The sequence below is a fragment of the Protopterus annectens genome, chromosome 8.part1 (genome assembly GCF_019279795.1).
Source record: "Protopterus annectens isolate FY-2018-M chromosome 8.part1, PAN1.0, whole genome shotgun sequence".
Taxonomy (NCBI): domain Eukaryota; kingdom Metazoa; phylum Chordata; order Ceratodontiformes; family Protopteridae; genus Protopterus; species Protopterus annectens.
The window spans coordinates 274,734,201-274,754,209 of record NC_056742.1 but is presented as its reverse complement, the minus strand read 5'-3'; the positions used below and the strand labels follow the sequence as shown (position 1 = coordinate 274,754,209).

The 20,009-nt window shown below is 40.8% G+C and overlaps 1 protein-coding gene across 3 annotated transcripts in view; it reads left to right on the top strand.

The window, feature by feature from the left end:
• The window catches only part of CEP89 (centrosomal protein 89), a 1,387,439-nt gene that overhangs the window by 1,291,052 nt on the left and 76,378 nt on the right, over window positions 1–20,009 (top strand). For all 3 annotated transcript variants that reach the window (XM_044081875.1, XM_044081874.1, XM_044081873.1), the window contains one exon: window positions 8,377–8,466. In XM_044081875.1, the coding sequence (XP_043937810.1) occupies window positions 8,377–8,466 (90 nt within the window). The remainder of the gene's footprint in view (window positions 1–8,376; window positions 8,467–20,009) is intronic.

Below are 20,009 nucleotides of genomic sequence, written 5' to 3'. Positions count from 1 at the left end.
GTAGGCATAAATCCTTATATATCCCACTGGATTGCTGGCTGACTCACAGGCAAGGATCTAAGAACAGGATCAGTGACACCACCTCCACCAAGAGATTGATCACCAGTGGAGTACCCCAGGGCTCCTTGCTGGGCCCGCTGCTGTTTGGCATCCACTTCTCGGAAGTCAAGGCTAATGTTCAAGGCCTGTAGCTAACTAAGATCACAGTTAACTGTAAACTGGGAGCTATTATAAATTACCCCTGAGACACCAACATCTCTTTAACAAAGACAAATGACTGGTGCAAAGATAAGGCCTAAAACTCAATGCGAAAAAATTCATTATAATGCCCTTGGGAAACTGTCAGCCCAAGTTAGATATTCAACTGATAAAACACCTCTTAGTGTCAACCCAGTAGTAAAGGATCTGGGAACATATGTAGACAGCAATTTAGCCTTTAACCAACACATAGCTAAGATAGTAAAAAAATCATTCTTTGTCATCCAACTCATAGGTAAGGGTATGGCAGTCAGGTCCAAGGAAGTTACAGTATCACTCTACTTGGCCGATCATTTAATACAATGCCCCCTTTGGCATGTATCTAACTGGACATTTGCAACAGTTGGAATGTCCACAAAGATTTCCCACCAGGAGAATTCAGGACATGAATTCCCTGTCCTGCACTGATTACCTAAAGCCTCTGTCTCTGTATTCAGTGTCCCACAGGCTGCTGAGAGGGGATCGTTGCTTAGCTTACAGGGTTTCTATAGATATGTGTCCCAAAGGATCCCCACACTGTGGAATGGACTCCCTGTCCATGTAAATCCGAGTCCATCCCTGACCTTGTTCAAACTAAACCTTGACAACTGGATGGGAAATCATAAATTTTCCCCACACCTGTCCCCCATGTCCCTTATGAACATAGGCTTTCAATAAGAAAAGTATTATCCTTACTAACACTCCCCTCCCCACAAATCCTTAGTTACCTCCCTACTAACATGCTCCATCCCTGTATAGACTCCCGTGATACTTGGGACCCAAATAGTTTGAGGTACGCAGATAGGCTGTAAGGGCTGTAGTGGTTGTTAGCCTATTAACAACCTATGAACCTAAAGACGGCTCCAGTGAGCTGGCCTATGTCCATAGCTAGAGGCATATTATTGGTTAGAATCCATAGGGGTGCAAGTGTGCTATTACTGGGCTAGATTCCAAGCTGTTTATGGGAGAGGAGGTTATAGCTAGTGATGGATGAGCTGAACATAGAGATAAATCCAGGGTTGTCTTTTTCATCTGATTCAACCGTTGGGCTATCTGGTCTGACCGGATCCAACCACTGTGCATTTCAGAAGCTTAGATCCAGGGGTATAACTCTTCCCCTATCCATAATTCCATCTGGTCTTCAGATTACTTTAGATCTCATTTGCCACTTGATCCTCCAGGACACAATATTTAGGGACTCTGATTTACATCTTAGGATAAGTCAATTTCAACCTTTTTTGGTCACTTCTTTGCTGTTCCCTAGGTATATTTAGCCTTGTACTATCTCTTTGGAAGCATTCTGAACCATTTTAACTGAAATTCTCCCCTTCCCTTAAAAAAATAGAAAGTAAATAATTAGTAGTAAAGTAGTATTAGTACTTCTATACTGTTCTATTAGTTCTGTGTTTTATGGTGTGTATCTAATATAGTTTTACTTTATTTTCTGTGTAATCTTTGCATTAGTTAAGTTGTTTCTGTTAGATCCTTGTTGTCATTCTTGCTGGGATTTGTTTTCTTCCAGTTTGTCAGATAAGGCAGCTGACTTTAAAAAAAATGCTTAGTCTAAGGATAGAGAAATTGTAGAGTTAAAGAAAAGGAGTAGGAAAAAAGGTCAGGAAAAAATAGAAAAAGGTCCTTGGAGCAACTAGATCAATCCAGTCTAGCCCCTAGGACACCAAGACATTTGATCTGGAGGTTCTTCAGATTCATTCACCCCCCCCCCCCCAGCTGCAGTTCTCCCAGGAGCCAGTAAGTCTGAAGCTTCTTCTACAAGAGAACCATCAACCTTCTTCTCGGCCACCATCAGTGGCTCCATCCTTCATGTCCTTCCATTCATCAAAGAGTCTGTCAAAAACCAATGTTGTCAAGATGATGAGGAAGTTCCTGTGGACACAGATTCAGTTGGGGTTCTTCCCAGCGATGACCTCTTTGGTGGCTCTGGAAATGGTCCATTCGGCCTCACCATTGTTCTTTCTTGTAATGGCCCAACCATTGGATTTGATGCCCATGGACCTGAGTCTGATCTATAGAGCACCTAAGTTGGAGCCAACTGTGCTTATGGCTTTAACTCCAGAAGATTCCCCTCACTCTTGTGACTCTGTCCATGTCAGATTGGGATGAGTCACAGAGCCAAAGCACCAGAGACGAGGATTTGGGATCAACTCCAAAGTTTTTGGACCAGTCCTTGCACCTCAGTCCCTTGGCACTGGACAATTTGGTGCCATTGTCTGTCTCTGAGCTGGGTCATATCAGAGTAGAGGAAACCCCATCTCTGCCTGCTGTGGCTCAGAAAGGTGCTTCTTCAGCTCCAATTTTGTCGACTACTTTCAAGGCATTCAAGAGGGTTCTCTCTAGGTCTAGGAAAAAGGTGCCTCTACCCCACTCAGTTCTGGCCCAACCTCCTGTGTATCTTGTGTCTGTGTCCATTCATCTTGATCAGCAGACACAGTCAGCCTCATTTAGCCTTGGGAGTTCTCTCCAGACAAGTTTCCTGTCCAGTTTCGAGACTTCTCTGGAAGCCACCAAGGAGGAGGGACCTAGGAAACAGGCTTATAAGAGGAGACACCTGGACTTAACACCAGAGACAATCACAAATACACCAGTTTTGATGAAGGAGAGAGTTCATCATGATCCCCTGTAGAAGATTTCTCCTTCAGAGACATTCTGGACTTAATGAAACAAAGAGGAGGGTTGGTCCTCTGAAGCCCCCTCTCTAGAGGAGCCTGTGTTCCTTGAAGCATTCAGAGCTGGCTCTTCTATCTCCTGTGAGGTTCTGCCCATGGACAAATTGCTAGACCTAGTTTCTCAGTGGACATGGATGGAATCTGATGTGGTGTAGCCAATCCCATGCAAACCAGGCAAAATTTTAGTAGCCCTAGGAACAAGTCAAACTGGAGCAATGGTCCCCCATTAGTTGCCATAGTTTTTGTGGCAACCACTAGGAAAGAGCTTTCAGAGGAGAGCACATCTGTTCATTCCCTAATAGGAAATTTAGGGCGTTGGACAGATTTGGGAAACAGAGGTACGCTTTAGTGACTTCTGCATGCAGAGTACTGCTCTACCTCTCTCACATTAACCATTTTCCTAGGAACTTGATAAACTAATTGCCAAAATCCCACTCGGGTAACCTACCTGTAGACATCCAAAATTCAGTGGTCTCTTACCTGTTTACCCTTCAATCTATGACTATGTGCCTATTGTCTAACACAGCTGATGGTACACCCAGGGCAGCAGGCATTGGCATTGCAAGAATTGGCATGCCTGGATGTGACTGCACAGTTTCATGTAAAGCTTCAAGACATCCTTCATTAATACCCTTTTTGATGATTTGTGAGATTTCATGTAAAGCTTCAAGATGTCTTTCATTAATGCCCCTTTTGATGGTTTGTGTGATTTCATGTAAGGCTTCAAGATGTCCTTCATTAATGAGGGTTCAACCATTCTCAGACCTAAAGTAAAAGAAATGCTTACCAGAAGTGAGCAGGAAGGCAAGACCCTATCTGCAATTAACATATGCTTTTGCACCCCATAAAGGACCTTATATTGCAATCAGAAAGAGGGGAAATACTATGGTTCTGAAAGTCCCAATATTTTGGCCAGGGAACTTCTGTGGATAGACCCCCTGGGGTGGTGGGTGGATGTAACTTTAATGGATGTTGCCCTAGAGGGAGAGGTGGATTGCAAAACCAGGGTTTTCGAGGTCCTTTCAGTGAGAAACCTACCAGCACTCCTGAGTGGTTGCCGAACTGCCGGACTCTGGATACATTCAGGGACACCCATCCTTACACCCTCGATCCTGCCAGGCCATCAACCAAAATTCCTGGATGCAAAAGATTATCACCAGAGGCTACATTATTCTCTTTGCTTCCCCTCTTCAGAAAAAGAAGAAAATTCCTGATGCTCCGACCAGTCCAATGGAATTGCCAGTAGCAGAAGTAAGAAAACTGCTAGAAAGAGTTATCCAGCAAGTTCCCCCATACTTGCCATGGTCTGGAGTGTATTCCACACTCCTTTTAGTTCCAAAGAAAACAAGGGACCAAAGGCCCATTCTATCAGTTTGTAAAACAGACAAAATTCCAGATGGTCAGAGTTCAGTCCATTCTAGCTCTTCTGAGGAAGGATGACTGGATGTGATCCATAGATCGCCAGGACATGTGCTGTCATTCCAAGACAGCAAAGTGATCCAGGAGATTCCTCCATTTCCAGCTGGGAGACGATCAATTTCAATTCAAACTACTGCCCTTTGGCCTTATAGCAGCCCCTACAGTGTTCACCAAATGCATGGCATTGGTAGCAGCATATCTCAGACTGTAGGAGTTACAAGTGTTCCCCTGTTTGGACAATTGGCACCTTACCATACCAACCAATGATCTACTAGTTCAGTGCAGGGACTTCTTGTTCCATTTAGCTCCACAGTTGGGAATTATCATCAATTTTGCCAAGTGCTAGCTGACACCAGTGCAGACAATAGAGTTTATCAGATACCACCTGGACAAGAATACCCAAATATCCATGCATTCACAGTCCAGAATCTTATCACTGCATCAGGTTTCTTCAGAGGTCCTTGATCATCTTTGTTCTCCAGCAAGACTTATTCTTTGACTTCTGGGTCTGATGACCAGCTCTGTTATGGTAGTTCCTCAGGCAAGGTATTACATGAGAGTTCTGCAATGGACTCTTTTTTTTTTTTCAGTGGTCCTTCATGCCCCAATAGGTTTCATACCAATATAAAGTAAACACATCAGTTGATGGTTGGCCTCCCCATAGTGCATCAGGTTGACCATTCTCCTCACTGCCCCTGGTAGCCAATGTAACCACAGATGCCACTCCCTTCTCTGGTGGAGCATTTCAACAGGAGGACTATTCAAGGTTCTTCCTCAACAACAGAGGCCATTCTCCAGATCAACGTACTGGAGTTGAGGGCAGTCCTCTTACCATCGCAGGCCTTTCAGGACTCCCTCCTTGAGGGTATGATAGCTATCCAGATGGACAGCGTGGTAGTAGTGTAGTATATCAACAAGCAGGAAGGAAACCATTTATATCTGGGAAGCCCCAAGTGTCTTGGAATGGGCAATGTCCTCCCATCACTTTCTAATTGCATTGCACATCCCGGGGACTTCCTGTGTTCTGGGGGACAACCTGAAGAAGTTTGTTCTTCTGCCACATGAGTGATCCCTTAATCAGGCAGTGATGATGCAGATTTTCAGCCTCTTGGGCCAGTCTTGCTCCATTCTTTTTGTTTTGTACCTAAACAACAAGTGCAGCAGTTACTTTGCCCTAATACCTCCATAGAGACACACATAGTGGGACTTTCATGTTCATAATTGGCTCCTAGGTCTCCTTTATGCTTTTTCACCTTTTCCTCTGGTAACAAAGTATAGCCAGAAGGTGCAAGGCCAAAGTGATTCTCATTGCTTCCTTTTGGCCCTGGCAGGTTCGGTTCCCCTTTCTCTGGTCTCATCTAGTATACACTTCTTGGAAATTGGACCCTCGTCCAGATCTATTATTTCTCCCTTCAGGTCAGCCTCACCAAAACTAAAAACACTGAAACTGATGCAGTAGTTTCTCCAATTTTAACGGTGGCCAGGGATGCCAGGCTTGTTCAAAATCTGCCATCTTCAGAAAAAACAAATGCCAGTAAGGTTACCTTAGCAAGTGGAAAAGATTTACTGTATGAGCTGGTTTCAGAGGTGTTGACCCTTTTTCAGCCCCTGTTCCAGTGATCTAAGATTTCTTGACATAGTTGTTTCAAAAAGGGTCCAGTTTTTCTACTATCAAAGTACAGTTGGCAGTTATTTCCAGTTTTCATGTGGGACAGAATCAGACTTCTATCTTCTCCTTAAAGATTTCTAAGAATTTCTTGAAAGGAACCTTTCTTTTAAGACCTATTATCAGGGACCTTGTTCCCTTCTGCGACATTTACAGTCATGCTCCAGGCCCCTACTAAAGTTCCTTTCAACCCATTTCTTCAGTAGACCTGAAATTTCTTTATTGGAAAACTCCCTTTTTGATAACAGTCACATCGGCAATGATGATCTTGATGTTGCAAGCCCTGTAATGCAAACTTCCATATCTGTTTTTCAAAAATATAGAGTATCTTTGAGAACAAATCCCTGTTTCCTTCTGAAAGTAGCCTCTGAAGCAAATTTTGAGCTGACCATTAACTTTCCAGTGTTTTTCCTCAAAGTTCTTGAACAAAGGGGAATATACTTTACATTTGTTGGATCTTCATCATCAACCCACATTTTACTTACACAGGACAATGGGCATATGAAAGCCTGATCAGCTATGCCTTGCCTTCTCAAAAGCTAAATTGGGTCAGAGAGTTTCTAAAGTAATGCTGTCCAGGTTGTTGTCTGACTTTATTGTCTTTATATATAAAAAAAAAAAAAAAAAAAGAAATGGGGCTGACCTTACCTGGAAAGCAGTAGCTCATTCTATTAGAGCAGTGGCAAGCTCTACTGCCTTTTTGAGTTTGTGCTGCAGCGTCTTGGTCTACACTCCATACCTCTGTGTTGCATTGTGACTCCTCCATACTCAGGACTATACTTCATTGAAACCACCCTGGTTTTTTTTTTTTTGGTAGCCTAGGAACCTGTCTCAGTGATTTAATTTGATACAAAAGACAGCATATGGTGTGAAAGTTGTGTACTTACCATAACACTTGAACTGTGTTGTCTTGTTCCATCCGATTCAACATCCCTCCTTCCATCCCCCCTTCCTAAACTGTTGTTCTCATAGTCCCAGTTGAATGGTTGGACCTGACCTGGGGCCTTGTCTTTTGGACAGCCTGCTTCGATGTTACTTTTCATCATGTTCACTTTTTGTCAGAAAAAGGGGATTGGCCTAAGTCTGTGTTAATTTTTTTTTTCCTTGTAGGGGTTTTCAAACTGTAAGCAAACTCAATCTGAGGCAATCTGGGGACTAGAGGGAATTATCGGTAGGGGGAGGAGCCAGAGCCCTTTATCCAAGTTTCTAAAAAAGCACCAAGGTCAGATCTGGTCAGTTCTCGTAATCCAGCAGTTGAACTGAACTAAACAAGACAACATGGATCTATTGTTATGGTAAGTGGATGTTTCATTTTTTTCTAGCAGTTTGCCTAGAGTGGGGAGGATAGAACTTGGCCTGTATTGATAAGTTTTGGTTGAGAGATTGCTTTGAGATTACATTAACAACAGCTACATTCTAAATATTTAGTATGATATTTTGTATTGAGCAGAAAATGAAGATGAGTTGTAAGGAGGGTTGTGAGGAAGTCCCTGTAGTAGTATATGGACCAGTGACAAAGGTCATCTGTATCTCGTGGACTGTGTAGAGTAAGTTCTAAGTCTCTTGTTTAAAGTAAAACTTACAAATGCAGAGAGGTAGTCTGAGAGGATGAGGGGTCAGTCTGAGTGTCTGAGATTGTGATTAAGTGGATAATGAGGCAATATTCTCAGTGAATGTGTTTGTTACTGATGCCCTGCTAGTGGCTGAACAGGATCACTGGACCAGCACTTTCATTTGGCTAATAAAACAAACAAATAAATACAAAGGTTATTGTGAGGTCATAACTATCTTGCTGAATTACATTCACCTACACATTTATTTATTTCATTTTTCTAGTTCAGCAGTTGAGAATTTAGCATTAGGATAGTAATTAAAACTCTTGATGCGTCCAGTAGGTAATGAATTGTGAATGAGTTACATTCTGTGGATATAGGGTAGCATGTTGTGATCTCCACTTATATACTTTCTAAGAAATATGTCAAGATCAAAGCTTCCATGTTATGTCTAAAGTGATTCACTGTCTTTGTAGGTTTTATCAAAGTACTATATAAAGCAAATAACTACATTCATATATGTATTCATGTAGCAGGTGCAGCTTGCTACTATTTTATTAACTCAAATGATTTCATATACTGTGACTATCTGTTTTTCTTCTTGATTTTGTCCTAGCATTAATTTTGCAGATATGCACTTTGTGTTGTTTTTCTTGCATTTTTTCCCTTTTACATTACACAAGAAAATTACCCTTTACTCAGTGTCACTTTTCCTGGTTTCAGTTTTCAAACAGATATGGTTGTAGTTTCTAGACTTCCTTTTGTTAATTACCCTGGTATCAAACCCTTAAACTATCCTTTATCCATTCTGTTGTAGGCCAAAAGCTTGGAATGTGAGAAGCAGGGAGTATTTACCAAGGCAATAGAAGGCAATGTACGCTTAGGTCAGCTAATGGAAAAAGTCAAGGTAAGGCTGTTAATTTAAACATTTTTAAAGTTGATTGAATGGTCATAGTCTAGCATTGCATAGTTAAAGCTGATATCCTTCACTAAGCTATTGTTTGCACTTTATTGGTTATCATTTAACCCATACAAAAAAATCTTTATTTATTTATTTAACATTTGTTTACTGGGAAAGTCCAACTGAACACAGATCCTTTTTCAATGGAGGCCTGGGGAGAAACGCTCCATGAGTAACAGTAAATTTTAAGGCACGAATTACAATAATCAATAAAGTATAAAGTAAACAAAATGTAGTATGCATAAGAAAATACAAATTTGTTACATCATGACAACAAAACCTAGGCTTTGAGCATAGCTAGTATTGTTTGTAAAGTATGACTTATGTCAAGATATAAGGTTAAGACAGGCCAGTATGAATATAGCAATAACCCACGCCTGGGTGTGGTAATGCTAAATTTACCCACGGTTGGCGTGGTTTGGTCGAGGCAAAGCCCGAGGTACCAAACAAAGCCAACCGTGGGTAAATTTAGCATTACCCACACCCAGAAGTGGGTTATTGCTATTATACCATGACATTATTTAAGAAATGAAACCATTACTTTTCTTAAATAATGACATAGTATAATGCCTGTTTGCTGCCCTTCCGCAGATGTCTGGCATCCGCGGCAGTTCTGATGTACTGCACGCCTGCACAGTACATCAGAGCTGTGGGCAAAAGCAATGGAGAAAGCAAGATCTCCATTGCTTTTTTTTAGTGTTTCGCTATGTTAAATGAGTTTAACATAGCGAGACAGTTTTAAAATAAGCAACGGAGAACTGTCTCGCTATGTTAAACTCATTTAACATAGCGAAACACTAAAAAAAAGCAACGGAGATCTTGCTTTCTCTGTTGCTTTTTTTAAAACACTGTCTCGCTATGTTAAATGGGTTTAACATAGCGAGACAGCTTTAAAATAAGCAACGGAGATCTCCGTTGCTTATTTTAAAGCTGTCTCGCTATGTTAAACCCATTTAACATAGCGAGACAGTGTTTTAAAAAAACGAGTTATACTAATGGAAAAAAGTCCGGGCGTCCGGACCTTTTTCCTTTAGTATAACTCGATTTACAACGGGCATGCTGGCCAATCAGCGTGCACGTTTTGGGGGGGTCATGGTATAATAAAAGATTAAACACCGGGGAAGAAGATGGATATGGTTGGGGTATACTGTGATGCATCAGAGCATTCATGAGGGGTTAGTACAGAAACATCTTAAATCTTAGTACAGGAAATTTTAAATGTTGCAGTCTGAAACTGGAGTGCTGTGATATGACAAAGGAAATACTTCCAGTAATGTATTTAAAACTGTGGAAGTCTCTGTGAAGATTCCCCAGAGAAAAAAATAAATCCTGATTTTGATGCAGTGCTATCATGTACATTTTACCTGAGAAGGATTATTATTTCTTAAATGCCTGTGCATTTTATGCCTCCCTGTAGTGATGATTATAGGGTCGTGGCTGATTATAAAAAATAATACAACTGGACTACAAAAACTCGAGTTTAATGCTGAGCAGTCCCACTTCTACATTTGACCAATCGATAAGTAAATACAATGAACTAGAAATGATTCAGCTAGGCTTGATGTTACATTACAAAGATGCTACTGCCTTTATTTTCTGAAACATTTAACTGCTTCCAGTAGTGAAAAATGCCTTAGAAGTGTGTATATTATGAAAGTACCATGTAGATTGTAGATATGTATATCTATTTTTAAAAGTACACTGAATTTGAACTAAATCTGTCTCTGTGCTTGAGATATTCAGAACTCCTGCCATGAGGTAAGGAATGCTGATATGGCTAGGAGACAGAACTGATATTTTGTTTTTTCACAGTGAGATTTTAAATATTTTTGGGCAACAGTGAAATCTGTGCCACAAGAGAAAAGTGAGTGTCTCTAAATGGAACAGACTGGAATAGTGAGGAAACATTAACCCTTTAGTCGGCCAGATTCTCCTCATTGGAGCTGATTGCATATCAGATGAAAATATCTCTCAACTGCAGAGATTTTTACAGAATGTGCAGATTTTCGCCTCATATTTTTGGTCTGTTCCTCAATTTTTTTTGTCAAATAACTTGGATGATCTAAGGATTAAAGTCACTAGATAGTGACATGTATTTGAGTTTCAGACTTCATATCCTTCAGGAAATGTGTGCTAGCACAAATCCTGTTATTCTAGCAACTTTGTAAAATGTGTCCCTATTTTTGTTCCTTTGCCCACCCCCATTATGTTAGGCATCGTCCAGATTTTTTTTGCTGTAAGAGCTTGAAAGGTATGAAGAGGACTGGAACTGTCTGGAAAAAAAAACTGCCAGTTGTACATCTAGTAAACTTTTTTTGGACTAGATTTTGATTGATCTAAGTAGTCCACCTTGGTTGTGTGTGTCTCTTCATGCTGTTATTTAATCTGTTTTATAGCATGCTTGTATCTGTAGCTTTACATGTTGAAAATTGCATGGGAAAAAGTACAGAAGTGAGTTGAATCCCTCTTTATTTAAGATGAAGTCTGCAGCATGTGATTGAAACAAGCATTGCATATTCTCTCTGAGCATAGCACTTTTTGTTAATAATTTGCATAGGGATACAAGAATGAAGCTTACTGTTGAACATGATAAAAATGAAAGATCATTTATCAGTGTAAACCTTAAAAATATTTTAGTTTTTGTACTGGTTAGTCATCCATGCTTGATAACAGCTCTGCTTACACAGTGTACTTTTCATCATAAATGTAGTGGCTTTGCTTTTGCTTGGGGAATTACAGGTTACTCTGCTTGGTCTGCCATGATCGTGTGTGAATAAAGAGCTTTCTACTTTGCCTGTCTCTGTCACAACAAAAGTTTTTGTATTTAATGGCATTTTTTATTTGAATGTTCACATATTTTGGCTGGCAAATATTTATAGATATTGTACAGTGAAAAAAGTCAATATATTACTGTCAATTTTTTAATAGCATTTGCTGACAACTTTGGAAAGAGATGTACTCATTGTTTCTGTTGGTGTCTAGAGATAACTCAGCTGTTTTGGCAATAACACCTGCTGCTATGAGTTACGTACTGTAATATTTAGATGGTTGAGCTAAACACTGTGGAATTACACAGATACATAATGAAAGTATTGATTATGTGGTGGCAGCATAATTATATGTACATGACAAATTGTCTGGGTCTGAGTTTTAATAGACTGAAAGAACAGTTATGATCTGCTTAAGTATATGGAGTATAGTTGTTATGTACCTACCATAATGCTGGTCTTTGTTATCCCTAGTGTGTACACTTCAACTTGTGTAAATTTGCCATCAAGTGAATCTGACCTGCAACTTCAGCTTCTCCAGAAGCCTGAACTCCTTCCCTACTTCGATGATGCAGCTGTCTTCCCCCTCTGACTCTCAGATCGAGTTTGTAGCCTATAGTTTAAAAGGAACTATGCGGTAACAAGAAGATATGCAACAAAGGGACAGGTGTTAGGAGAGGTCTGCATGAAATGTTGTCGATATAAATTGTGTGGGAATTTGAATGGGTATGTAGGACAGGTTTTTGAAGTGGATGGACTAGGAATAATGAAGATCTAGTGTTATGGTAAGTACCTAACTTCCATATCTGATCTTAACCCATGTCTACTTTGTCTTGTTGGTCATAATCCTCAGCTACCAAGTCTTGAGTAGAATCATGACAGGATGCCCCTTAGAATAACAGCCCCCAGAGAAGGGCCTCAACTTACAGGTCACATTGAATTTGTAATGTTTTACAAGAGTATATATGATAGACCATCTTACAGCAGCTCAGGTGTTATCAATCATAGAGTTCTTGAATGCTGTAGAAGTTGCAACGGACCTTGTAGGATGTGCCTTGGTTTTAGATTACAAGGGTTTTGTTAACAACATAATATATATGTTATACAGCTGGATAACCATCTGAACAAAGTGACTTTGGAGATCGTCTGACCCAACTGGGAAGACGAGCAGAAAATAAAAAGTTGGTTATCTTTCCTGGTAGTTTCAGTGTGCTGCAAGCCTGTGAACATCCAACAAGTACAAGAAGTATTCCCTTCTACTGGAATACTAGTAAAAAAAGACTAGAATGCAAATAGTTTGGTTCAGTAGGAATTCTAAAGTGCTCTTAAGCATGAAAGAAGTTTGGTTCTGAAGGAGATTTGATCCCTGTGGAAGCCTAAAAAAGAAGGTTTAGAAGAAGGAATGTGCAGTTCAGAAGCCCATCATGCTGAGGTGATAACTATAGGTGCAACATCTTCCAGGAGAGATACTTTGTCAGATGAGGAGGCAAGTTCAAAGGGAGGATGAGGCAAAGCTTCCATTACAAAATCCCAGGGAGCTATGGGGTCTTTGACAGGAGGTCTCAGGAGCAAGGTGTATTTCAGGAAGGCTTTACCTACCTTTTGGATGACTAGAGTTAGAGAACTGAAACCATGGTGGAAATTTGAAATTGCTGCTAACTGGACTTTGATGCTGGAATAACTGGAGCCAGAATATAAGAGAGTAGTCAGAAATTGTAAAACTGAGGGAACTGGAGTAGAAAAGGGGTCAAGTCCCTGTACAAGTACTCAGATTGAAAATCACTTACATTTACTCTTCAAAGTTTATGAGTTGGAGGTTTCTGTGAAGCAAAAGGAATCTGGATTACCTTAGGAGGGAAGGATGGATCCATGGCTGTTAGTAGAACTGGAGTTACCATGCAGTCAGTTTGATGATGAAAAAGTCTGGATGAGGCTTGTTGGATGGGCAGGAGGGTAGAAGATTTGATCTGGGATCTAGAAGCCAAGGCTGTTTCTTGAGGTGAGACCCTAGCTTTGAGAAACAAATTTGTCTCAGTCAGAAGGGGGCTATGAAAATGGCTGTTGTCTTGCACAGGAATGCTTTCTGCTGGGACTTTGTCATTAGTGTTATAGAAGTAAAGCATAAAGAAGTGCAGGAGGCCACTGATAGACTAGAACATTCCACTTTGAATGTTCTTGTGGAGTGATTCTGTCAAAAAGCTTCTGCATTCGGTTTTGGCTGGAGATGCTAAAAGGTTGCATAAGTTTACCTCAAAACTAAAAAAATTCATCAATGCTACTGATAGGTGAGGAAGTACTTGGGAGGCAGCAGAATATATTTTCTGAGCCTGTCCACCAGGTATCTGTCCATTCTTAAATGTGCGTTGTAATGCACATTTTAGGTAGTTGGTCCATTTTGAAATGTGCATTGCCATCAGAAAGCGCTGTGAAGACATCACCCACTACTACACCTTCATGGCTTCTTGGCATTGGGAGTATGACCAGGTTCCTCCTTGCTTGTTTATATTCCATACAACTGACACGTTGTCTGTGTGGAGAGTGATCACTCCCTGTTGAAGTAAGTCCTGAAGAGCCTGCATTGCAACGAAGATTGCGTTCATGTTCAGGGTATTGATATGAAGATTAGCCTCTTTTTGGGTCCATATTCCCTAGACTGTTCTCCCCTCAAAATGCCTCATACACTAGAGAGGAGTATCTGTGTGGGTCTATGTTAGTTTATCTAATATCCGATTTGGTTTGTTAAACCTTTCTGACTGAAACCACAGTACAGTAGGGATTGGTGAATTTGCCCTTTTCCCACTGTAGTGCAATTTCAGAGTTGGTACAAATAATTAGCAGGGGGTGTGGGGGAAGTTCAGGGGGGGCTTGCCTCCCTGAAAAAACATTGCAGGTGTTGTTTGTGTTTATGTTTATTGACAGACTGAATTGTCAATCCCATGGTATTGATCATATGGGTTTTGACAATCTAGATGTTCAATACACTAACATAGACCCATCCATGATCACTATAGCCCTTGAGAAGGGAAGAATGAATGGTTGCTGTGTTGGAAGTGTGGAAGACTGGATTTATCAATCAGTATGACATCTGCACACTGAGGAGAACCAAATGGGTTTATTCATCACATCTACTGACTGGTATCATTGCCTCTTCAAGGTCTACTGTAACACCTTCATGTGAAGCCTTGTTTGGGGAACCAGTTGAATCAAGGCTGCCATTAAACCCAAGACTTTCATGATTAAAGATGCTGTGGGTAGGGAACTGAATATGAGTGAATGTTTAGAGATAGTGGCTCTTAGTGTTATGTGTTTCTCCTATGGAAGTTTGACTATTGTTAATCTTGTGTCCTGATAGCATCTCATAAATATTATAGTTTATGATGGTTCTAGCTGTGACTTTGTGGTGTTGCCAGAGATTTTACCTCATTTGTGTCTGTCTTTAGCCATCTCTGGCAACACCACCAACTTACAGTTTGACCAGTCCTATAAATGTGATGGTTCCAGATATGACTTTGAACAGACACTAATGAAGCAAATAATTTCTGGTGTTGTAGCAGCCAATAGCCTGTTTTCTAGGTATGAGAAGATGCGTAACCCTTTCAACTTCAGGTTGGCTGCGATGGCCAACATGCACTATATGAACCCGGGGGTGGGGGTTCTCTGGTGAGATCAAATGTCAGTGCTTGAAATTAGTAGTGATTGGCTCCTAGCTGGAAGTGAAGATATCTTCTGTCCAATTTGGTGATATTTATGTGGGGTTAGTGTCCTGAACATTAGTGCATCCAATCCCCTTCTTGTAAACATGGAAGTATGATTTGCATCGTGACCATCCAGAACTTTGTCATTTTTGTATAGTTAATTAATCTGCTTAATTCTAAAATTGGCCTGAGGTCCTCTGATTTCTTTGAAACTAAAAAGGATCTGGAGCAGACTGTAGACCCTCTCTAGAATGGTGAAGCCTCTGGGACTGCTCTTTTTTGAAGTAAATGAGCAGTCTCTTTTTTCAATACCCTCTCGTGTCAGCATGGAATATCTGGAAGGAACAAGGAGGGAAGATCTGGGAATCTTAAGAAAGGAATTAGGTAGATTAAATGTGATGCTCCTCACCCAGTTGTCCTGTGTGATGATTATCCATGAGTCCTGATAGAGACAGTCAAACACACACCCCCGAATTCCTCAAGAGAGGAGCAGTCAAGCAGTTCTTCAAGAATGCTGAGTCTGCTTCCCAGTGGTGGGGCATCTCAATTCTTCATTTTGTAGATCCCCTCTACCTTAGAAGTGTTGTCTGTTTAAGGGACCTCCTCTGACATGGTTTTCCCATCTGAGGAGGAATTGAAGGAATGTTGTGACTTTTTAATCAGAGAGCTTTGCCACCATTCTGGTTCATAAAAAATGAACTTTGAATGGTTTCAAGATGCAGTTTTAATGCACAAAGCATGTTTTTTACCTGTTCACATTTCAAAAGTTTAACTTTAACTTTTAGTTCAAAAAGGGAAGTCTTGTCATAAGGGACATTAATGAAAGATTCCTTAAAGCTATCTGTGAAGTCGCATAAACAGAGACTGGCATGGTGTGTCACTGCTATACCTGTGGCCACCGCTTTAACTACTCTGTTGAAAGCTTTTTGCAGTAACCTGATGGAGAAATTAGAGGCAATCAGCATAATAGCTATTTGTGACTCAGTCTGCTTACAACTGTTGGATGTGGCAGGTTTTCTCAAAAAGTCTAACAACTGCTCTGCAAGGTCTCTTTAGAACCTAGTCATACAGGTAGTTTGGTGCTCAAGGGACAAAGGTGCCCAAAGCATAGTCATGCTTCCCCATGCAATCTATAGTCCTGGATTCCTTGTTAGTAGGATGCACCACTGAACTTTTCTTAGACTGCCACAATAACGGAGTCCACCAGAGGACCTTTGCACTACTGGGGTCTGTCCTTACACAGTCTCAAAATTTTGTGTGGTTTTCTTGGTCTATGATCCTACCATGCCCTGTCAGCTACCAGATCCATCATGCAGAAGAAAAGGGACAGATATGAATTTCTTGAAGAAAACCTCCTCATCCAATGAAGGAGGGGGCAGTGGCCAAGTACACCTTTGTCTCATTAACTCAGTAAGATTTCACCAAATCTGGTGTCCTCAGAATGGTATTGTGGGGAGTCTTTCCCCTTCATTGAGTTCATTGTCAGGTGTTACTGATTATGTATGGAATCTATATGCCTGCTCTTTGAGAGGCTCTGGAGGGGAATTGTCCAAAACTCCCAAAGAATCATGGGGTTTCTGTTGGCAAAAAGACTTGAGACACTCAGACCTGATCTGTCCTTCAGGCTGATGATGAGAACTGAAGGCAACTTGGTGAATGGTGTTGAAGTATGGAGTTGAAACTGATAGATCCTCTCCTTCCTTTATCGATGAATGAGCAGTAAACCTGTTGAGAGAGAGAGAGAGAGAGAGAGACGTAAATACCTAAGTCTGCTACTAGGTGGTAGTGCAAACCCTTCCTTTCCAAGCCATACCCTCATTTTCTCTACATTTAGGTTAGGCTTTCCCCACTCTACTTAGTGTTTAGCTCCACTTTTTAGCTTAGCTTACTCTTTGGATTGGTTGCAGTCCACATTTACCCCAAATACAATTGTATCCCAGCTTTTCCTTACCTGTGCTGACTTGTTTACTTACTACTTAACTTTCCAGCTCCACTGATTGTTCCTATAGGCTACTTCCTCTCTCATCTCTTCCTGCTCCATTTGCCCTATGAGCTCACTCCACTCCCCTACCCTGCCCCATTTCCCACCTACCCCCAGCACCTCCACACTTATACTCTTCAGACCACACCCTCCATCATTGTCCAGTAGACTACCACCTCTTCCAAACACCTATTATCCAGTTACACTCCCACCTCATCAACACACCCCCACCCTCTTACACCCACCCCCTTAGCACCACACTAATCAACCATTCTATCCAAGATGGTCATGTCCCCCATCTATGAAAAAAGGCCTTCATTATACCTCTGCACAAAGGGGGTCACAATAATGATGTTACAAACTTCTGCCTTATTGCCATTCTATCTCCCATCTCTAAACTCCTTGAAAAATGTATCCATCTTCAACTACTTCCCTACGTTACCGACAATCACTTACTTACTTACTCCAACACAGCATGGATTTAGACATGGCCACAGTACCACCACTGCCCTTCCTTCCTTCTTAGAAATTGTTAACAAAGCCCATGGCTCTTGCTGCATAGTATCTACCTACCTCACTCCTTCTACTAAGTTTATTCTCTCAACCACATATATTATCCCTTCTCTTCTTTATGGTGCTGCACTTCTTACAAACCTTCAATCCTCTCTTAAGACAAAACTCTCCTCTTTCTATTACAAAATTACAAAGTTTGCCACAAGCCAAAAGTCCTGTACCCATCACTGTCTAGCCCTTCGTCAAATAAATTAGTTAGCGCTGCCCAATTATCTCTCTTTATTCAACTCACTCATGCCCACAAACTCATCTTCTCCCCCTCCCTCTGTCCCTCCCTATCCTCTACCTTCAAAATGCACCTCCCTGAATGACTAATAAGATCTAATGATCAAAACCTAGCAGAACTGCATAAAACTTACCCATCCCTCAGGCAAAAATCTCCTTTCCTTCACCCTCGCACGCCAATGGAACTCCCTACCTCCATCCATCCGTACCACTACAAACCTTTCTTCCTTTAAAAACTCACTTCACTCATACCTAATTTCTCATTGGGATTGCTACTGCTCCCACCCATCTTAATCTTTCATCTTAGTCTTCTTCAACTCCATACATGGTTTTAGCTGGTTCCAATCCATGTGCAAATAACTACTCTTGATTTACAATGTTAATACTTTTTATCTCAGATATTGTCTCTGTTAAATGAGATATTTTATCTGTAATTTCTATAACCTAAACATTCACTGTCATTTTTTTTAGAGATATGTTTAAATGCAATTTTTACTAGTATTTTTGTACTTTATATAACAAAAAGAAAACTTCTATTGTAATATTGTTTGTAATTTTGTCTGTAATTACTGTTTGTTTTTTGGAGCTTTTCTCCCCAGGACTCCATTGAAAATGGGTTCTTCTAGTCCCAATGGACTATCCTGGTTAACCAACTGCAAATAAATAAATAAATCTACATTATGGAGCTTTGTAAAGGTATGTTCAGAGGAGCAATTTGCTGATTCTAAAATACTTCTAGAATCCATCCCCTTTCAAAGTGCTACAGATGAATAAGCCAAGGCCAAGAATTGTTTTGTTGTGGTTGGTGGAATAAAAAGGTAATTGCATGAGACAACGACTTGGATATTGTCTGTTTTTTTTTTTTTTTTTGTTCTTTCTTTCTTCACCCAGTACTGCTTGACTGACATTCCATTTCTTCTCCCCACTCAATAAGCCCATTCTCCATCTGTGTGAGGGTCGGGAATGTTACCATCATCAGCAGGTCTGTTTTTTGTTTGGCCTGTGGTTCCAACCCTACATGCCTAGCTCTATGCTGTAACTGGTTGGGGCATAGGAATCTATGGCATACATTGCCCCTGGGCCTTTAATGGGTAGGCTTGGTCCTGTCTATCCAGCTCGCCCCAACCAGATGTCATCCTACCTGAGTCCAGCTATACCAAGGCTCCACTGGAGGATGTCAACATCCTTCCTTCTCCACAGGATAGGAACCTCTCATCCTCCCTCTAACTCCATCAAATGCCCAAACTGCTAATTAGACCTAACTCATCTGGATCATAGTCAGGTCTTTATTCCTGTATGCCACCAGAGCAGCAGAAGTAGTATGTTTTAACACAGGTTTTTCCTTTTGCTTATTTTTACAAGATATTCACAAACTGATCAGAGTTCCTAAAAAGTTTTGTTCTGTCAAGATAGTATCTAAGTTGTCTGTGAACATTCAAGGTATAGAGTATCCTTTCTCCCTCATTTTTAGTTTCTTAAAAGAAGACAGTTAGATAGCTTGGCCCAAAGTAAACTTGGGCACAACTTTATACATAAGTGAAGGAGTGGTTCTTAAAGAAACCCTATCTTTGTGAAAAAAAATGCGATAAAGTTAATCTACCGTAAGAGCTAGCAACTCGGATATTCTTCTCGCAAAGGTCAGAGCCTTTAGCAATACTGCTTTCCATGTTAAGAACCTCAAGTCAGCCTGATGAGCTGGTTCAAATGGAGCAAGAGTTAGTTTTTCTACCAAAAAAGATCACAAGGAGGAGCCACCTATTTCCATGGAGTTTTTGTATGCAACACTCCTTTTAAAATCATTAGAACATGAAATTGCATTAAAAGAAGGGGTACCATGGGCAGACATGTTGAAATGGCCAACAAACAAATCTTGACGGTGGAATGAGAGAGGCCGGAGAGTACCCTACTCACCCAAAATAATGCAGAACCAGGTTCTTTTATTGGCGCCAACTAGAAAACCTTTTCCACTTACTAATATATGATTTTCTAATAGCAAGTTTTCTTTAACATCTGCCACACATGCTCAGAAAAAAAACGTGCCTAAAAGGTGTTAAGAGTCTATCACTCAGGCAGTCAGTTGCAATTGTTTGAAGTTAGGCTCTAGCAAACACTCCTTGTACTGTATGAGTAGGTATAGTCTATGAGGAAGCTTGTGTTAATTACCCCTGGCCATTTTGAAAAAAATGGAGAACTACTGTTGCTTGGGCTAGAAGTGGATCACCACAATCACTTTTGGAGAGTTCTTCT